The sequence below is a fragment of the Furipterus horrens genome, unplaced genomic scaffold (genome assembly GCF_987537825.1).
Source record: "Furipterus horrens unplaced genomic scaffold, mFurHor1.1.pri manual_scaffold_13, whole genome shotgun sequence".
Classification (NCBI taxonomy): Eukaryota; Metazoa; Chordata; class Mammalia; order Chiroptera; family Furipteridae; genus Furipterus; species Furipterus horrens.
Window position 1 is genome coordinate 34,207,705 of NW_028327183.1, and position 19,484 is coordinate 34,227,188.

The 19,484-nt window shown below is 54.5% G+C and overlaps 1 protein-coding gene across 1 annotated transcript in view; it reads left to right on the plus strand.

Annotated features, from left to right (window-relative positions):
• The window catches only part of CHST8 (carbohydrate sulfotransferase 8), a 118,366-nt gene extending 103,616 nt beyond the window's left edge, over window positions 1-14,750 (plus strand). The window contains exons 3-4 of the mRNA XM_090259851.1: window positions 12,590-12,627; window positions 13,202-14,750. Of these exons, the coding sequence (XP_090115977.1) occupies window positions 12,590-12,627; window positions 13,202-14,302 (1,139 nt within the window). The 3' untranslated portion in view covers window positions 14,303-14,750. The remainder of the gene's footprint in view (window positions 1-12,589; window positions 12,628-13,201) is intronic.
• The last annotated feature ends 4,734 nt before the right edge of the window (window positions 14,751-19,484 follow it).

The window sequence follows — 19,484 nt, forward strand, 5'->3', positions numbered from 1 at the left end:
CCTGTGTCATGACCCCTTATGTTGCATTTTACGCCACGGGGCTCTTCTGAGAACACACCTCTGCCTCAGGAAGAGAGCCCCTGGGTCAGACTGTGTTCCCCTGAAATTTGACCCCAGCCTCACTTCCTCCCCTCCTCCATTCCTCTATTTGGTTGCCAGGGGCAGGAGTAATTTTACCAGTGAGGATGCTCCTGCTCTCACAGACCTCTGGACAGAACAGAGCTTTAGCTGGGCTAGTGGGAGCGGTCTAGGTTGCTCTGTGGCAGCTCCCCAAGTGTTCGCCTACCCTTCCTGCTATCCCCCACCTGTGCCCTGCCTCATGAGGACACCCAGTCTCAGAGGTTGGGGCCATGGGTGACAGCATCTCTGACAGAAGACCTCAGCCAAGGACAAAGAAGCGGGGCTGCCAGTTTCTTCCTGAGCCCAGGCTGGGTCTTACCTAAATCTGTTGTGGAGGTGAACCTGGATGTTGACTTCAGTTCCTCTGAGCTCTTTTCTGTAGGGTGAGGTCTCAGTGGAGAGAGTCGCCAGCTCAGGGGCACCTGTCTGCCGCCCAGTTGGTCCTCATTCTTTCAAGGAGCTCAGCGCTGCAGAGCCATCCTAGCCGGGCCCCATCCAGGTCTCTCCCCACCCAAGACAGAGCTGCAGACTGGAAAATGGCCCCAGCGTATTCCAGAAGCTGTCCTGAGCACACAGGAGGAGTGTAACCCTCAGGAGGCACGTGTGAGTCCTGGGGCCCTGACCTCAGCTGGCTCATGTCTTCAATCGGGGACACAGCAGAGCAGACAGGAGTAGAGAGCTGCAAATGACATTCCCAGGATGTCCACCACCCATGTGCCGCCCCCAGCACCCAAGTTAGCGCCTTCCTGTGGATTTCCAGCTCTTCTGAAAGCCCTGCCATCTCCAAGCACAAATCTCACCGAAGCCTCAGGCATTCAAAGCCTGATGCCCCTTGTCCAAGCTCCCAGCACCTGAGCCCGTGTGCGTCCTGTGCCCTCCCTGCCCATGTGTGTGTTACACAGCAGCCCCTCATTTTGCCATCCCCTCCCTACAAACAGAGAACATGCTGATCGCCATCGTAGGCATCCCCCGTGTGATTTATTGCCATCATCACAACATTTTGTTTAGAGCTGTAAACCTCCAGACATAAATCAAGTCATTAGAAGGAGTGACGTGTAATCCTGCAGAAGATGCCTCAGTGGGCCGAGCAGCTCTCACCTAGCTATGGATTCATTAATTTTGGAGAGGATGGCCCTGTACACACCTCCACCGGCAGCTCCTCATCTCTGCCACACACAACGTGGAAGGCCAAAGGCGCAAGCCAGGCAGCTTTGTGTCTCAGAATAGCACATTCACGACTGAAAAGAGGTGCCCAAAACACATGCATGGTAATCGAGACTGGAGTCTTCATTCCTCAGGGAAGCACACAGCTGGGAGGGGCCGCCTCTGCGCTCGCTCGTGATGGCTCTCGTCCTGAGAGCTGCCGCTGGCCAGACTTCAAAGGCAGCAAGAAAACAGCTCAGAACATCTTCCCCTCTCCTCTCACAGTGACCCCGCCAACCTTCAAGCAGCCATTATGCAGGGACCATATTCTATTTGTAAAGCCACAGGTCTAATTCCCAGGCTTTGCTGCCATTGTGCAGGCCACGGCTGAGCCTGGAGGGAGTTCAGGGACCTCCGACAGTGCCTCCTGGGAACCCAGCAGCCATCACCCCCACCCCCATCCCTGGACAAACACTGACATTGCACGCGGTTCTCTGAAACTGGGGCCCCTCAGCGATCAGGAGACATCCCCATCATGCTGGAGAGGGGAGGGGACGGGAGGGGGCGTCTCAGCTGAGGGATTGCCTTAAAGTCTTTGGCAATTCTAAGTCCACATGACAATTATGAAAATCCTGGATGACATTTCCAGTGTTTAGTCGTACCTCTCTTGTGCTCAGAGTTAATGAGGGTGTTGTTTTGCAATGTGAGTCAGGATATTGGAAGTCACAGGGCTGGGCTGCGTGGTTTGTCTCTGGACACTGTTTTTCCCCACACTCTGCACTGCTTTCAGCTGTAAGCTTCGACCTGCAGGTCCGTGTCTGGGTGCAGTATGGCCAAACCCAGCATGGGGGCTTCTCCCCACCAGCTCCTCCCCCTCCAGGCCTCCCTTAGACAACATGTAGGGTGGGGGGCAGATATTTCCTTACCTCACCCCTTGGACCTCTGACTCCTGAAGCACTCCGGCCCTGCACGAGGTTGTTCTCCAGCATCTGTCCTCCTCCTCACCTCCCTGCCTGGCCTGAGTTCAGCTCCACCATCCTCACCTACCTTAGGATGTAAGAACCCCAATCTGTTTCCCCTTTCTGTAGGCCTTCATCTTCCCCAGGCCATTCCCCAATCACCTCCAAAAAGACATTCGAGTGTGCAGCCTGCAGGCCCCTCCCCGTCCACCCTCATTTCAGCTGCATAGTTGGTACCCCAGGACCGGTCACCATTCATGAGCCAGGGGCTGGGTGCACGGGGCCTGGAAGAGGAAGTGAGTCTTGGCCAGATGTCCGGGGAAGATGGTGCCCCCCCACCCCCAACCAGCCAATACAAAGGCCTTAGCCCTCAGAGAAGCCAGCCAAATCCTCAGGCCAGAGGCTTTCTGAGCTGCTGGTGGCCAAGTTCTTGGCTGGGCCCAACTCCAGGTCCAAGGCCTTGCTTTCAGAGCATGACCTCTCTTAGATGTGCATTGCAGCTACCCAGACCCGCAGCACAGAGCTGGACTGACTGCCAGGGCTCCCAGGTGCTGCAGGCATTTCCAGCCTTGCCCTTCCCATCTGTGAGTTGTCGCAGGCCCTGTTGTGCTTGGGGGCACACAGGAGGATCCCTGACATGCAGTTGTCTTTCTGTGGTCTCTGTGGTGCTTGAGGAGACAGGAGGGCCACAGAGTAGCGGCTGGGGTGGGGAGGGAGGGTCTGCTGCCCAGAACTAGGATACAATCAATGGACAGCAGTGACCACTAGTGCACAGCCATTTGGGGCTCTCTTATGAGGAATAGGACATCCATCCCTGAGCCCCTAGACAGCCTTTGACAGGAGCCTGGCTCCCCCAATAGCCTGGAGTGCCCTCCTCAGGAGAGAGGGGCCCCCGCAGCAGGTTGGGGGTGAGGGCCCTTCAAGGAAGTATCAGCTAGGATGGATTTGCTTTTGTCACTCTTCAGGGTATCTCAGGCAACAGCTGCGACTGCTCTGACAGCCACAGGCCAGCTCAGTAATTGACGCTGCAGCCGGAACAACGCATCCCGAAGCCGGCTAGAGCTGGACTGATCATTATCTTGTGGCCGGGGCACCTCAGTAATGAGGCTGCCCTGCTGGCAGTCTCCAATGGCCTGATTCTGTTCCAGAAAAGAAGTGCCTGTCACAGGGCCAGGCAGTCAATGTTGCTGGCACTTTTCCTGAAAACAGGCAGCCCTTCGTTAGGGCCACGGCTGCCTCAAGGACCAGCATGACTCACTCTTTTTCTTAGTAACCCCCATTGGAAATGCACCAATATTTAAGCCAAATTAGACCCCTTCCTGCAGAGCTGGCTGGAGAGCGGTCACTAGGTGCCTCGACAGCCAAACAGGAGGAGCCATGGTGTCTGTCCCATTTGACTGGCCTTAGCTGCTCAGAGCTGCCGCTAGGGCTTCCTGTGGGTTCTGGAGAGAGGAAGGACTCACGCCAAGTCTGCTATCGCGGCTTCCAGTAACTGGCTGTCTCAGTTCTGCATTCTCTTCTGTGAGCAATGCAGGTCCCACACTCTCACCAGGCCCTGTAGAGCCACAGGCAATGGCACCTGTTCCAATGCACGGATGTTTGTCTCCATCCTCCATGTGCCCTCAGGACATCTATATTTGGGAGGCCCACAGTCACCTGCGCTGCTCTGCAGGAAATGGCACTGGTAGCCACCCATTGTTCAAGTCAGAAACCAGAACCTCCCTCACCCAGCTTGCAGGCAGTCCCAGGTCCTGCTCATGCAATGGCAGGTAGGAGCTGACTCCCACCAGCCCACAAGGGCCCAACTGTACATTCACAAGAGCAGCTTGAAATCTGCCACGAAGGGAGCATACACCACAGAAATCAGCGCACGCCCATCACCCAGGAAGCCAGGTGTTACACGTTTTCCAGCACATCCCCCTGCTAACTGTTCCTCCTGAAATGTGCTTCCTACCTTCCTCCACTTTCTGCCATCAGCAGCTGGGTCCAGACCCTGGACAGCTCTCGCCGGACAATGGCAGCATTCGCTGACCAGCCACTCTGCTTCCATCTTCAGCTCTTCATCTCAGAATGGTGCTTAAATTCAAAATAACTTTCAGCTGAAAGTCCCTGTCGGCTCCCCTTGGACTTTAGGAGACAGGATCCAGGGCCTTTGCCTGGACCATAGGGCTCTTTGCATGCTGGCCCCTGCCATGGTCCTGTCATTTCTTGACACCTTTCAGCCTCTGTCCGCCTTTGTCCCAGGAGCCCTGCTCTCACAGTGCAAGGCTGCCAAGTCACTACCTGAGGGAACCTGCACCTGCTGCCCTGGGCTTGCTGACATTCCCCCATCACACACTGCCTGCCGTGTCCTCTTTGCTGCCACCACACTTAGAGTTGCCATTCAGTGCCTCACTTGGGTAGACTGTAAACTCCATGAAGACAGGGACCATGACTGTCTCGCTGGTGGCCAAGACACTGTCACCTGTGCCTAAGACACTGCCTGGCACCTACGTGTGCTCAGAAGTGAATGGGCAAATGGTGTTGGACAGTATGACTTCTGCCACCTGATATCCTTGCTGCCCGTGGACTGAGGGAGGCAGAGATGGGGCTGCCAGGGGAACGGTGGCCTTGCTGGTGGGTTCTTTCTCATCTGCAGTGACCTTCACTAGCTCCTGCTTATGCTTCCAGGCCTGTGTGTATTGAAAGAACGCACAAAGGAAAGAAAAGGCATGTACTTTCAGGAACCATACAGACATGAACACACACATTCCCCATCCAGCACATGCCACAGCAGGAAGCACGCACACGTGCAGCACAGAGATGTGGTGTGACACCTCCCTTCGGCATGCGTGGTGTAACGTAGAATAAGACGTTACTGGGTCCTGTGCCATGCAGCGTGCACGTGTGGGTGTGCAGTATGGGCACAGCACATGTGTGCTGGGGCCACACACACACCGACCATGGTGGGAGTCCCCAGGCTCTCACCCAACAGCTTCAAAGCAGGAGCTGAGGACCCTTCCCTTGTGGTCAGGTGGGCACATGGAGGGTGGTGCTCAAGGACACCCCCGCACCCACCTAGTGATGGGCTGGTGAGTGAGTGGGGAGCGGCAGGGCAGCTGCTGGGCTGGAAGACCGGCTAACTGGCTGGCTGGTTGACTGACAGGCAGCTCCAGTGCTCCACTCTGACAGCTCCAAGGGAATTCACAGCCAAGGCTGAGCTGACAGGGAACTACCCGGTTGAATCGTGAATCCTAATCACAGAGGTGAGGGAATAGAATCGCTAAACAAAACAAGTAGCGGTCAGAGCTGTCAGGTGCCTGTCACCCTGAGACGGAAGATTCCCGCATCTCTCCCATGCAGACAGGTCCTAGAGTCTCTGTGCTGGTGCTGGAGGTGGGGAAACTCAGCTGCTGCAAAGGTGGTCAGGTGTTAGGAGCACCAGGAACCAGTAGCTTCCATCCCATGGGCTCTCCATGGCCAACACTGTGCAGCATTTCATTTGCACATTTGCAGACCTGCAAGATGGGTATTTTTAATCCAATTTTACAAATGAGGAAACTAAGTTCAGTGAAGTCAAGGATTTGTCCATGGTTTCTCTCTCTCCCCTTTTTCCCTTTCTTTAAAAATATATTGGCCTCTTGTTAAAAGCTATGACTCAGAGTGGGGTCTCCAGGTGAAGGGGTCAAGGGTCACTATGTGACCCCACTTTGGGCTTGGCTTTCTCAGAGCGACTGGAAGAAGCCCACCCACAGGGGCTGAAGCAAGAGGAAGGGGCCTGGCAGGGCCACCTGCTTCCCTCCCCAGGAGCACAGCTGGCCTGAACCCCACCTTTCCCTGAGGTCTACAGGGCCACCTTTGGTTCTAGGAGCAGCCAGCACCTTTGTCCAGGGCAGCCCCACTGCCTGGAACCCCATTGCCCGGACCTGAACCCTGGGGGAGCAGAGATGGACTTGGCTGTGACTGAGGCTGGTCTCCAGGGTGTGACTGAGGCCCTAACAAGGACTTTAATGAGTTGGACTTTCCTGTGAACACAAGTGAGAATTTAAGGCCCTTTGGTAAGGCTCCTTCCATTTGCATTTTGTGCCTTGAGTCCAGGCTGCCCTCTAATTGCTGAGTGTGTTTAAACTTTAGTTTTGCATCTAATCTGCATAAATTAACAATCTGCCCAGAAGAAGGGAGCAGCTCGCACTGAGGCAGTTGGAGGCCAATGCTGGGAAGTGCCCCTCCAAGGGGCGCAGCCTGAACTGCTGAGAGAGGAGCCGGAAGAGTGTGGCCACCACGAGGCTCCAGGCCCCAGGAGCAGGCTCTGGCCTGTGCCCCACAGATGGCAAGGGAGGCAGCCAGCTGGGTGTGTCATAGTGCTGACCACACAGCTGGGGTGCGGTGGACAGACCTTCAGCCAGGGCAGCTCCTGTCTGCATCCAGCCACCTGGCTAGCAGCTGCCACCCAGATATGTGACCCTTCCCAGGCTGCCAGGCTGAGCTAGAGGAGTCCCTGCCTGGGGTTGGTGGACTCCAGCCAAAACCTTGGGCCTCGCTTCTACAGGGAGAAGCCCAATGCCCACCCTCACCACCGGGGCCAGCTCTCAGTGTTGGCAGCATCAGTTTTTCCACAAGCATTTATTGAGCCCCTGCTGTGTGCCAGGCCGGGTGCCAGATTCTGTCTGAGACAGGTGGGCTGACACGGTCCCTCCCCCAGGAACATGAGGACTAACACAATCTTTCGCTACTGGTGAGATAAAGCAACCCAGCAGGGGAAATGTTTTCTCACTTTCTCCAAGCTGTTACAGCTCTGCCTCCAGAGTGTTCCCAGAGCCCCCTGAAGCCACATTACCCCCTGTTATGAGTTGAATTGTGTGTCCCCAAATATATTGAAGTCCCAACCCCGGTGCCTGTGAATATGACCTTATAGGGTTTTTGCAGATGTAATCAAGTTAAGATGAGGTCACCAGGGAAGTCAACTGTGTGAAGACAGAGGCAGAAATTGGACTTAAATTGCCACAAACCAGGGAACATCTGGGGCTGCAGAATCTAAAAGAGGCATTGGAGGGAGATGGCCCTGGTGACCTCTAGACTTTGGACAATGAGCTTCCAGGGAGAATACATTTTTGCCCTTTTAAGCCACCAGGTTTGTGGTAGTTTGTCACAGCAGTCCTAGGAAGCTAATACACCTCCGTGATTCTTAATTTTATGCATTAACTAGGCCATGGTGCCCAGATGTTTAGTCAAACACCAGCATAAATGGTACTGAGGAGGTATTTTTTAGATATGATTGGCATTTAAATCAATACATTTTGAGTAAAGCAGATGACCTCCTATAATGTGGGTGGGCCTCATCCGATCAGTTGGGAAAAAAGACTGAGGTCATCTGAGGAAAGGAATTTTGCTCCCAGACTCAGGCTGTAACATCAGCTCTTCTCTGAGTCTCCAGCCTTGGCCTGCCCCACAGATTTTGAACTTGCCAACACCCACCCCACGCCCCAATTGCATGAACCAATTCCTGAAAATAAATCCCTCCCCCACTATTACATGTATGTATCCTATTGGTTGTTTCTCTGGAGGACCCTGACTGATACAGTCTCATTCAGAAACCTTCCATACTCCTATGGAGTAGTGCCTGGCAATTCCCTTAGGGCTTTCTCCCTTGACCCCTGAGGGCAGCACATCCGCCCTGCTGTGCTTTCTCCTGCCAGCACCCGTGCGTCACTACCTGTGGCTCATCACCACTGTGTGAGTCCCACCACTGCACAGGGCACTCTGTGGCACACAGGGTAGGTGCAGGAGCTGCTTCTTTCTAACTGGGATGTGGAAGGCGCAGAGCAGGACAACAGTTTTTGTCCCACTGACTGCCAGGGACTCAGCTGGGACTGAAGCTCAGACTCAGGCTTTTGCACCTGGAGGAGCCAAGATGCAGTGGGCACCTCACCTGGCTCAGGTCAGCCTGAAACCCCTGGATGTTTCCTGGCCTGACAGGCAGCCTAAGTGGACACATGGGTGGATGATACAGGTGGATGTGGCCACACAGGCTCAAACACAAGAAGATGTAGGATATGGAAACAGAACCAAGGAAAGGCAGCTTGGTTCCGGAAGATCCAGGGATCCAAGAACCACGAGGCTAAAAGTCTACATGGGGCAGGGACTTCAGACTTACACCCATGCTGGGGGCATCTCCAGGCCCCTTCAGTTCTCTCCCATTTCTGTTCCTCTTTGTGGGTCTAACTCCTTCAGGATGGCCTTGTCTTCCCTAAGCCACAGTGTTCTGAGTGGCAGGACCCTCCCCCCACTGCTACTAGGGCCTGGGGCTAGGATTTGAGAAACCGGAATAGAGTCATTCACCTTAAACATGATCAGCCAAGGGCTTGGGAGGACTTCCATCCCTTCCTGGGCACTTGGGTCCTCGTTTGACCCATGTCAGTGTCACCTGTCTATACAGAGTGACTAAAAGACTGATGATCCTCAGCCCCCATCCCCAGTGGGTCCTGGGCATCAAGGGTTTGGGGATTTTGCGTTGAACCCAGCAAGCCTCCTTCCTGTGACTCGAATAGGAGTGGACCAGGGACCCTCCTCTGCAACAGCTCACATTGCCAGTGAAGCCCTCTCCCCAGCTCTGCTTCAGACCCAGGCTGCACAATCTAATTCTAAGAACTGGCTTTACACACCCTCACCAGCCTTTGCCTCCCTGTGGCAGATAACCAGGAAGCTTTTCACCCAAACATTCAGAAGAAACTCATGAAGAGTTCACAATGCGGAACACAGTTGGCAGTCCCAATAACTCACACCGTTCATTCTCACCAATGCTCACTCTTAGAGTATTGTGTGTATCCCAGCCACTCTCTGAATGTCCTCACTCCAGAAAGGGAAAGCGGTTTTTGTTTGTTTGTTTGTTTGTTTTTTTACCAAAGTGCAAGGGGAGGGAGCTCCCTTACACATTGTTAAAATGTTGAAAGGAGGGAACAGCTCTGGCCAGGTAGCTCAGTCAGTTGGAGCATCATCCTGTACACCAAAAGGTTGCAGATTCAGTCCTTAGGGCACACACTTAGGTTGCAGGTTTTATCCCCAGTTGGGACACATATGGGAGGCAACCAATCAATGGTTTCTCTCTCATGTCAATGTTTCTCTCTCCAAAATCAATAAAAAAATATCCTCAGGTGAGGATATAAAAGGAAGGAGGGAGGGGAGGAAGGAAGAAAGGAAGGGAGGGAGGGACAGGTAATTCAGACACTGAAAGTGGCATGTACATGACTGCCTTGGGATTCTCCTGTCCCAGGGTGGGGGTGGGAGAGACAGGGACATGTGTGGCAGCATTAGTGGCATTGGATGGATGAAGAGGCTAAGGGTTGTGGCTTGTGTTGCTCAGAAAGCCCACTGTTTTTATCTAGATCGTATGTTCATTTGGGGTCTTTGGAGGAGCTGGTTGTGGTTATATTGAGGTGAAGCAGTTCCTTCCATAAGTCCCCTATGGCCCAATTCTGGTGGCTTTTGGTGACAACACCTTCCTTGTGGGTGCAGCACAGGCAGGGCCCTTAGCTGCCTTCCCTGGGCTCTTTGAGGGGCTGTCCGTGGTCCTGAAGTGCAGCCCACTGGTGATGCTTAAACCTCAGCCTCAAGACACTCAAGGCTCCTGGCCTTCCCTTGCTCGGGACTGGGGTGGTCTTTGCTTCAGCCTTTATGCAAGCAGTGTGTGGAAGAGCAGCATTCTCCATGGAAAAAGTAGGAACACTGGTCCTCTGGAAGGGGGAGAGCCCGTTATATTTCCTTTGTTAAAATTCTGTTTTTATTCCAAAGTGGCCATGTGGGTGGGACAGGGCAGTCTTTTCCCAACAGGTTACCATAAGTTTAAGGGCCAGGAACACACAGCTTGTGGCAAATTCAGTCTCCCCATAAGACTATTTTTCTTAGCAATGAAGGGAATTTCAGCCAGGTTGGCTTTGTTAAACAGAAATGGCCAAAAGGTCAAGAGATTTACCCAATGCTGGGCTCTATCCAGCTAGAACTTTTTCTCTAGCCCATGCCCAGGGCTCTGGGCCTACCAGCCTTTGAGTGGGCCAGTCTTGGAAACTCCTGTCCAGTCTTCACAGCTCAATGGTTCAAGCTCCACAGCCCACCACCCTCCAAGGCTATGGGGACAGTGCAGGTGGGAGATCACAACCATAGGGGCTGTGACCTCAATAAATACATCATCATCCAACTGCACCAGCTGGCAGGATGCCTTTTGTAAGTGGATCCTCGTCCCCACTCTTGGCCAAGTCTGGTATTACTCATTTGCTCTAGAAAAGGAATATAAATAAGCACCATCGCACCTTGACAAGTTGACAAGATTGACAAGCAGAGTAAATTCCTGTGTCTGAATTTCTGAAGAGGAGAGGTGATTTAGCAGAGCCAGCTGCCATCACCAGAAGAAAATAATTAAGGAAACCCAGCAGTGTGGAGGAATGTTGAGTGTGTGGCATGTCCCTTCTGGAAAAGGGATCTGTGATCATTGTCTGTGGACGAAGCTGCACATGCCATACAGAATTAGCTTGGGAAGCTCATGCTGGGGTGGCTGCCATGAAGAGGGGGGGTTGTGGCTGGCTGGATGGAAACAGGCTTTTGGGCTGAGAAGGGGACCCTGGCAGAGGGCTTAATTCTAAAAGCCTCCTGCCTCACGGTGAGGCTCACCCTGCTTGCGTCCCATGCCCTCAGGGTGCATCCAGGTCTACGTGGGGCTTCTGCTCAGCCTCCATGGAAGAGCCTAGAAGGCCTGTTTCCAAGCTCGCCCACCACACACGTATATGCACATAACCTTGGGAATGCTCAGAAGGGTGTGGACATTCTGCCTAGGGAAGGGCTTGCCCCTGTTTCAAGCCCAAATGATCAAGTAATAATACTGCAGCAGTAGCAAGCAGCGCGCCCAAGTTCTGCCTTCATTTCCACCTCTCTTGGGACTGAAGAAAGGCCCCAGTAGGCTCAGCGTCTTTACGCTTTTCAGTCCAGGGTGACCTTAGGTACCCCCCTTGTCAATTGCTGATGAATGAAGGAGGTGTGTGGGCACATCTTCAGATAGACCAGGATGAGGTCAAGGCCATAGGAATGGCTGAACCTGTAAAACTGAACCTCACGGAGAAATCACTGGAGTTCATGGGTCAGGGGCAAAGGACCTGGACATCCCCTCGCCAGCTGGACTCCAGCCACTGGATCTTTGCCAAGTACACAGAGACAGCAGGGGAAGTCTGGGCCCCCAGAACACCCAACCCTAGGCAGCCACCAGAACTTGGTCAGATGCGGTCAGACACCATGCCCCATGTGTCAGCTGGGGCTTCTAGTTCTCCACTTGTTTCAAGTGTAGCTGGTTCTTATTGTGACTGGCTTTTGGTAAAGCCTCAGAGCTGACAGCCACTCACATGGCACAGGACTATGCCTCAATGGCCTATGCCTCTAATGCCTCAATGGCCAGGCAGGGATGAGGGAAGGGGACCCAGACTCCTGAATAAGTTTCCCCAGAAGGAATCCTCTTGTTCTCCCAGGACATTCCCCCAAAAAAGACCAGACCAGGTATGGAGCAGAATCATCTCCTCTGGCCAGAGGTTCTTGGTGCTTGTTATCCTGGGTGAGCCCAGCCCCAGCCCAGGAAAAGGACCTCCTTGGTGGGCAGAGGAGACATACTGGAATGTGATGCATGGATCTCTCCCCATCTTTCCCCCGTCACCACCAAGTGTTTTCTGAACACTCTGCCTGGGCTCTGCTCAGCCCTTTGGAGGAGAGAAGGATGTGGTCAGCTCACCCCCAGAGCCCCAGGGCCAGATGAGAGGCCAAAATCACAAAGTGGATGGCTAAGTTAAGGAACTTCATGGAGTAAGTGAGAAGTTTCCAGTTCAAGGGGAACGAGTGTGTTCCAATTCCAAGCCTCGTGTGTGCAAAGGTGTGGGTGCAAGTGTGTCTTTTTCCAAGTGCAGAAAGTCCACACTGACTGCAGCCAGGGCAGGGCCGACAGGGCATAAAGAGTATGGATGAAACTTTCTGAAGTGTCCTTTCCCCTGTGATTTAATGAGACTGTGAGGTGGAGAGTGGGCTGTGATGTTCCTGGCTGCTCCACTGGACAGGTGTGTGGGCACACTTGGGCAGGGCACCTTTCCAGACTTTCCAGGTCACATCAGAAGCTGAGACGCCAGGAAATGAGCATCAGTGGGCAGCCAGGGGACAAGGCTTCTTGCACCACCATCTTCTATGTGGATAGGCACTCAGAGTGGGCTGTGCCTCTCCTCCCGCAAACCCCTCAACTGCCTTTTTACAGAGCCTACCCCAAGTACCCTCCCTACAGAGCGCCCACAATCATGAGGCCATAAGAGGTTCCTGGGAACCACGCGGTACTTCCCCCACTAATGCTGTCCTCTCTGTTTTCTTTCCAGGAGTAAAGTTCAACATCAGGCTGCAGCAGCCCCACAATGTGAGTTCTGAGAGTCAGATACATCTCCTCATGGGCAACCTGGGGAAAGTTGGTGAGGACAGGGAAGAAAATTTGGAGTTCACATTAAACTCATTCTTGGAAAGAAAAATGTGTCCGGTCCTTCCCAGGAGCCTTGGGAACAAAACCCAGGGCGCTGGACCCACGAATTTCCCTTTCCCGTTGGATGGCAGCTTTGGAGTGTGCTAATTGACTCGGTACATCTGAGCCAGCCTCCTGCAAGCCACCAGCTACCCACCCCACCTCCCTCCTGCCCAGCGGAGGTTCCTGGGAGGCTTGCGCCATCTTGTGGCAAAAATGACGTTTGCACCTCAGACCATGGCCGGCTGGTGGGGAGCGGGCGGTGGGGTGGGGGGAGGACTGCAAAGGCTGGGCCGGGGCCCTGACCAGAGAGGTCACATCCTGCAGGGTCAGCCTGTCTCCTTCTCCTTCGCCTTGGGAAAACTCGGGCCACAGATGGGGCAGGGACCTCGGCGACAGTGAGGGCCTGGCCTGTGTGACCCTCAGGACGCAAAGGTTTTGTCCACTATGGTAACCATTTCTCTTCTTGTCCCAGGACTTCCCACCAGGCAGTTCCCAGAACAGTGACTTTAAGGGACCCACAGAGAGGGTCACCCGAGACTTGTTCAGCCGAGCACCGAGGGGCTTCGACCTGCTGGTGCCTGAACAAGCTCAAGCGCACCTGGGGGCCCGTCTGCGACCCCGGCAGCGCCGCCGGCGGCTGCTTATCAAGAAAATGCCAGCTGCAGCGGCCGTCCCGACCAACAGCTCGGCTGGCACCTTTGTCCGTCCAGCACCTCGCGCCCTGGACGGCCATTGGCTCAGCCTGCACCAGAGGCAGCAGGAGCGCAAGCGGGTGATGTGGGAGGCGTGCGCCAAGTACCGTGCGAGCAGCAGCCGCAGGGCGGTCACCCCGCACCACGTGTCCCGCATCTTCGTGGAGGACCGCCACCGCGTGCTGTACTGCGAGGTTCCCAAAGCCGGCTGCTCCAACTGGAAGCGGGTGCTCATGGTACTGGCTGGGCTGGCCTCGTCCACCGCCGACATCCAGCACAACACTGTCCACTACGGCAGCGCCCTGAAGCGGCTGGACACCTTCGACCGCCAGGGCATCCTGCACCGCCTCAGCACCTACACCAAGATGCTCTTTGTCCGCGAGCCCTTCGAGAGGCTGGTCTCCGCCTTCCGCGACAAGTTCGAGCACCCCAATAGCTACTATCACCCTGTCTTTGGCAAGGCCATCTTAGCCCGGTACCGGGCCAACGCCTCTCGGGAGGCCCTGCGGACAGGCTCCGGCGTGCGCTTCCCCGAGTTCGTCCAGTACCTGCTGGATGTGCACCGGCCGGTGGGCATGGACATCCACTGGGACCACGTCAGCAGGCTCTGCAGCCCCTGTCTCATCGACTATGACTTTGTGGGCAAGTTCGAGAGCATGGAGGATGATGCCAACTTCTTCCTGAGCCTCGTTCATGCGCCGCGGAACCTGACCTTCCCCCGATTCAAGGACCGGCACTCGCAGGAGGCGCGGACTACAGCGAGGATCACCCACCAGTACTTCGCGCAGCTCTCGGCCCCGCAGCGGCAGCGCGCCTACGACTTCTACTACATGGACTACCTGATGTTCAACTACTCCAAGCCCTTCGCAGACCTGTACTGAGGGCTGACGACTGGGCGTGGGCGCCCTGCCCACCCACTCACCTGTCCACAGGGCATGGTTCCTCAGATGTACCCAGAGCAACTGGGCTCTGAGCCGGTGAGGAGGAGCTGTGGCTGCTGCAGGTCCTTGGTGGGGGACAGAGTCTCAGGCCTTTGCTGGGGACCCTGGCCCGAATTTCATAGCTAATTCCTTGCTCCTTGGCTGAGGAAGTCACCAAGGAGGTGTGTGAGCTGGAAACCCCAGGAGTCCCAGCTGCCTACACACAGCTCAGCCAAGAGTCAGGATGGCCAGGGAACTCTGAGGCCCAGAGGAGGAGGGCCCAGCAGTTAGGGATTTTCTGCAGTCCCTTAGCCATTGCCTTGTACCAAACCAAATGGTTTGCAGCTTTTCTATGACCCAGGAGGAGGTTCTCTGGAAATAAGGTTCCAAATAAAGCACATGGTTTCCAGAGCAGCAGTAGCTACACTCTGTGTTGGTGTGGGAACACCCAACTTCTTCTGGTGCCGGTGCCGTTTAGGGCTCTCCCTCCCCAAGGCAGCCAGAGCCAGATACCTGCCTGTTGGGCTGCACAGAAGTCCAGGGCAGGAGTGGCCAGTGTGTGACAGGAGCAGGGGACCCAGTGGCTTCCATTCAGGGACTCTGAGGCCAGAACTCAGTTACCTGGGTCCTCCTGTCTTAGTACCAGTACTCTCATCCTGAAAAAATATAGGCCTGTCCCCATGGAGGCCCACCTGGGTCTCTTCCTGTCAGTGCGCTTTGTGCAGGCCCTCCGAGGACCGCCAGAGCAGTGGCGAGCTCTTTACCAAGCTGCCATTTGGGGATGCCATGGGCTCAATGTTCCATTGCATGTGGGTCTCAGTGGGTGTGGCATTGCCAGGCAGGGCATAATGCCATCCTTGGCTTTCTGAACCTCTGGGCTAAACAGGACTTTGGACCCAATCTGTCATCTGCAGATCCCCTGACCCTGTCCTTGATCCCCAGCTCCATTCACCTGCCAAAGCTACCTCAAAGTTGTCAGGATTGTCTGCCCCTGGGTGAACCAGCTCTGGAGCAGAAGGAGGAGATGTTGCAGAGGAAACTTCTCCAAAAGCCCGTGTGTCTCCTGAAAGGTCTTAGATAAAGTGTTTGTTGGAGCTTTGAATGTGGATGTGACTGTGGCTGTTTGGGGGTCTTGTTTATAATGGGAAGTGTTGCCTGGCCATTTCTAGGGATCTGTCTTTGTCTGCCTGCCTGCTTTTGGGTCTTGTTTCTCTGTTAGCCTGTGTCTTCCAGTAGTCGGCTGCATGCCCTTCTTGGTCCTCCTGTGGTCTCTCTGTGGTTCACTCCCAGGAGATTGCTCTCAATCTGTTCCCACTTGCTAGGGGAGATGCTCTTGGACCCTGAGAAGGAGATGCTGTGGTCTCCAAAGCAGGACATGCTGCTGGATCCTTCCCTGTATCCCAGCCAGGCTCACATTGGTGTGAGCAGCTCCATCTCCCTTTCTGCCTACACCATGGGCTCTGGAAACATGTAACTGTGGAACAAGGAGTTGAGACTGCCACCTCCCTTCTCAGGCCACATGCATCCAAGGACCCTGAGTAGGGTGAGCTGGAGTGGCCTGGGCCACCTGACAGAAGAAACCCTGAATGGCAGGGAGGAGTCTGTGATCAGGGCCTGAGGAACTCTCGGGTGCGGAAGGTGGGAAGGCAGATGTACAGAGGCTCAGAGAGCCAGGGCCAGGTCAGTGTGGCAGAGGGCAGGGAAGGCTACAGATGCAGCTGGCTCTGGGCTGTGTACTCACAAAGTGAGATGGAAGTCACAGTGCAGAAACAGTGTCTCTGGTCACAGATGCATTTGGCCATGCCTGAGGCAGTGTCGCTGGTTCTCTGCTCAGCAAGGGGGACACCTGAAAGCTCAGTTGGGGCAGCCTGCAGCTGGGAGACAATTAAGATTGCCCTGGGACCATCCTCCCACAGTGTAGCATGTATGTGAGTGTGTGTGTGTGTGTGTGTGTGTGTGTGTGTTGGGGATAGGAAAAGACATCATGTATCATCTCTCAGAGACAATCAGACCTGAGATGAGCAGGTATGCATCCACAACATATCCATCAAAGGGCGGGTTTTTCTTCTGGGTGGTGATGACAGGGGACATAGTTCAGGCAATGACCATGACCACCCACTTGATGACCCCAGCATGACCTCCGGAGGCCTAGTCCTGAGACCTCACCCTGTCTGAATCCACCGAGGTCATTTTGGACCCAGCTCCAGCCCCAACCCCAGCCTCCAGCCTTATATGGCCCTAGGGCTTGGGGACAGGGGCCTGACTGCCAACACAGGAAAGTGTGTGTGTGGGGGGGGGGGGGGTGTTTCTGGGCTGCTGGAGGGGGATGGTAAGCATGTGAGTCTAGGTAAATATTTGTGTCTCTGTGTATGTGTGTCTTTGTTTCTGTGTGGATGCCTGGGTGTTGGGGTGAGCATGTGAGTCTTTCTCTGTGTATGTATGTGTGAGCCTGTATAATGTGTCAGGGTTGAGGGGTACTATGGAAAGTTCTCCTCTTTTCTGGGATAATCTTAGGCTGCTTGTCCTGGCCCCATTTCATCTGTTCCACTTTGTGGGTATAGTCTGGAGGGAGGGGCCATCTGGGTCAAAGGCCCAAGAAGGGACCACAGGCTCCTCCTAGAGGTCAAACAGGCCTACCAAGTTGGGGAAATAACCACTAAACCCCAAGCACCCTTCCCCAGCTTGGTCTTCCAAATGGGGGACTCTCTGGGGCAGCCCATAGTGAAGTCCCTGTTAGGCCTGTGCCCTCAGAGCAGCTCAGACCTCCCCAGACATGAGCCCTATTCTCCAAGTGGTGGAGAGAATAGACGTAGGGTCCTCCTGGAGGCCCGTGAGCCCCAGAAACCTGGAGTCCTCTGGAGATATGAGTTTTGAGGTTCAGCCAGGTGGTCAGATGTGAGATTCAGGCACCTCTGGCCTCCAAGACACAGCCAAACCCTCCTACTCCCCACTGTCCCCACTGATTGACCCAGGACAGGGGTGGGGAGGCAGTGGATGGGGGAACAGTCCTCCAGCACCCTCACCCCTCCCATTTTCCCATTTCAACCTCCCCATTGCTCCCCCTCTGTGGGGGGTGGGGCACAGGAGCCTCAGGAGAGCCCTGGGTCTGGCAGGTGGTCTCCCCTTACTCTCCCCATCTCCTCTGAGTTCACACTCTCTGGGGAACACTCATATCTCATTAAGGGAATTTCCTCCTGGTGTCTCCTCCCCACTCCACCCAAGTGCAGCAGGACCCAGAGCTGGGCGAAGGGTGGGAGGGATCAGGCCTCCACCGGCGGAGACATCCCTTGGCCACCAGGGGATGTGAAGTCTTCGCTCTTGAGCAGCGGCCTGGTTATCCCCGGCCAGGCCACGAGGTGGCAGCAACACCCCAACTGTGTGCGGCTCAAAGCTGGGCGGAGCATCCCCAGACCCAGGGACACCGCGTCCCAGCCTCCCAGTTGGCCGTCTTCTACTTTCCCTCTCAGGCATGGGTTCACCAGGGCCCTGCCTCTTCAGCTCTCTCCAGGCAGACCCTGGAGATCATTCGGAAACCTACCAAAGGACCCACCTGCTCTAACAGCAAGCCCTGAAATATTCCCAGCAGCCCTCACCCCTCACGTGAGCCCAGTAAGAGCTAGAATATCCCAGGAATGCCTGGCAAGCACAGATTGGTTAGTAGGGAGGACACAGTGCATGGAAGGGCCAAGTGTCACCAGGGTGTGTAGGGAGCTGCCACACCTGTGTTGTCTTCCTAGACTGGGGATGCCTCCACCTGTGCACTGCTTCTTCTGTCTTCACTCCCCTGGCAAACCCCAACTGGGTCAAACCCCACCACCACCACCACCGCCAGCCCACTTCCCACGCTGCAGGAGGCAAGGGTCCACTGGGCTTTCCTTACCCTCACATCACAAACTTCACAGAGCCATCAATAGCCTGCAGTGTTTGTCCTCCACTCTCCATGAGGGTGACATCTGTGACCTTAACCACAACTCACACACACTGGATACACACTGACACAGGCACAGACACACAAGACATGCCCGCACACACAGACACACACAAAAGCCATGCCCATAGATGCACACATACCCATCCTCACAAACACACAACCAGACCCAGAGACACATCCACAGATACACAGATGCAAACATACATGCAGACACATACACACACTTGTGACACACACATGCACACAGCCCTAGATGCACATGGACACAGACAGACTCACATCCACACACTCACACAGATGTCCCAGAAAGATGCACAGCCAATGGTGTATTTCAGACTGCAGTGAAGTAAAAGGGAAGGGCCAGAAAGCCCCTCATCAGAATTATACTCCTTCTGCCTATACTGCCCCCTGTTCCCCATCTGTCCCTTGTTCCCCATGTCTCCCCAATGCCCTTCCAGGGGTCAGCCCTCCACTTCCTCTTGGATCTCCAGCCCTGTGTCTCCTCCTCAAGAACATCACTCACATGCTGCTGGGTCATCAACTTTCCCATCAGAGCCCCATCTTCAAACAAGAAAAGCTTTAGCCCCACATCCTCTCCATCTCCTGCCCCATCCTTGAACATGTCATTCTCTCTGCCCCCTAAGTGAATCCTTTTCTTCCTCTCCAGTGCCTGTGTCTTTCTTTTAAAGATTTTATTTACTTATTTTTAGAGAGAGGGAACGGGAAAGAGAAAGAGGGAGAGAAATATTGATGTGAGAGAGAAACATCAATCAGTTGCCTCTTGCATGCCCCCATCTGGGGGACTGAACCCAGGCATGTGCCCTGACCAGGAATCGAACCAGGTACCTTTCGGTCTGCGGAACGATGCCCAACCCACTGAGCCACACTAGTCAGGGCACCGGGTCCTACATCTTAATCCAAGCCATTTTGTCTCCTGCCTAGGCTCCTAAAGCAATAAGAATTATGGTATTTGCTGGTTTACCAGGTACTGTTCAAAGCATTTCATGTATATTATCTTATTCAATTCTCATCACAACCCTGTAAGATAGACATAATTATATCCTCCCCATTTTGTACAGAGGAGAAAACTAAGACACAGAGAGATGAAGTGATTTGCCCAAATTCACAGTTATTATGAGGATGTTCTAAGATTCAAACCCTGGCAGTTTGGCCCTGGTGTCTCCAACGTGCCCTCCTGCTTCTCCAGCAGCC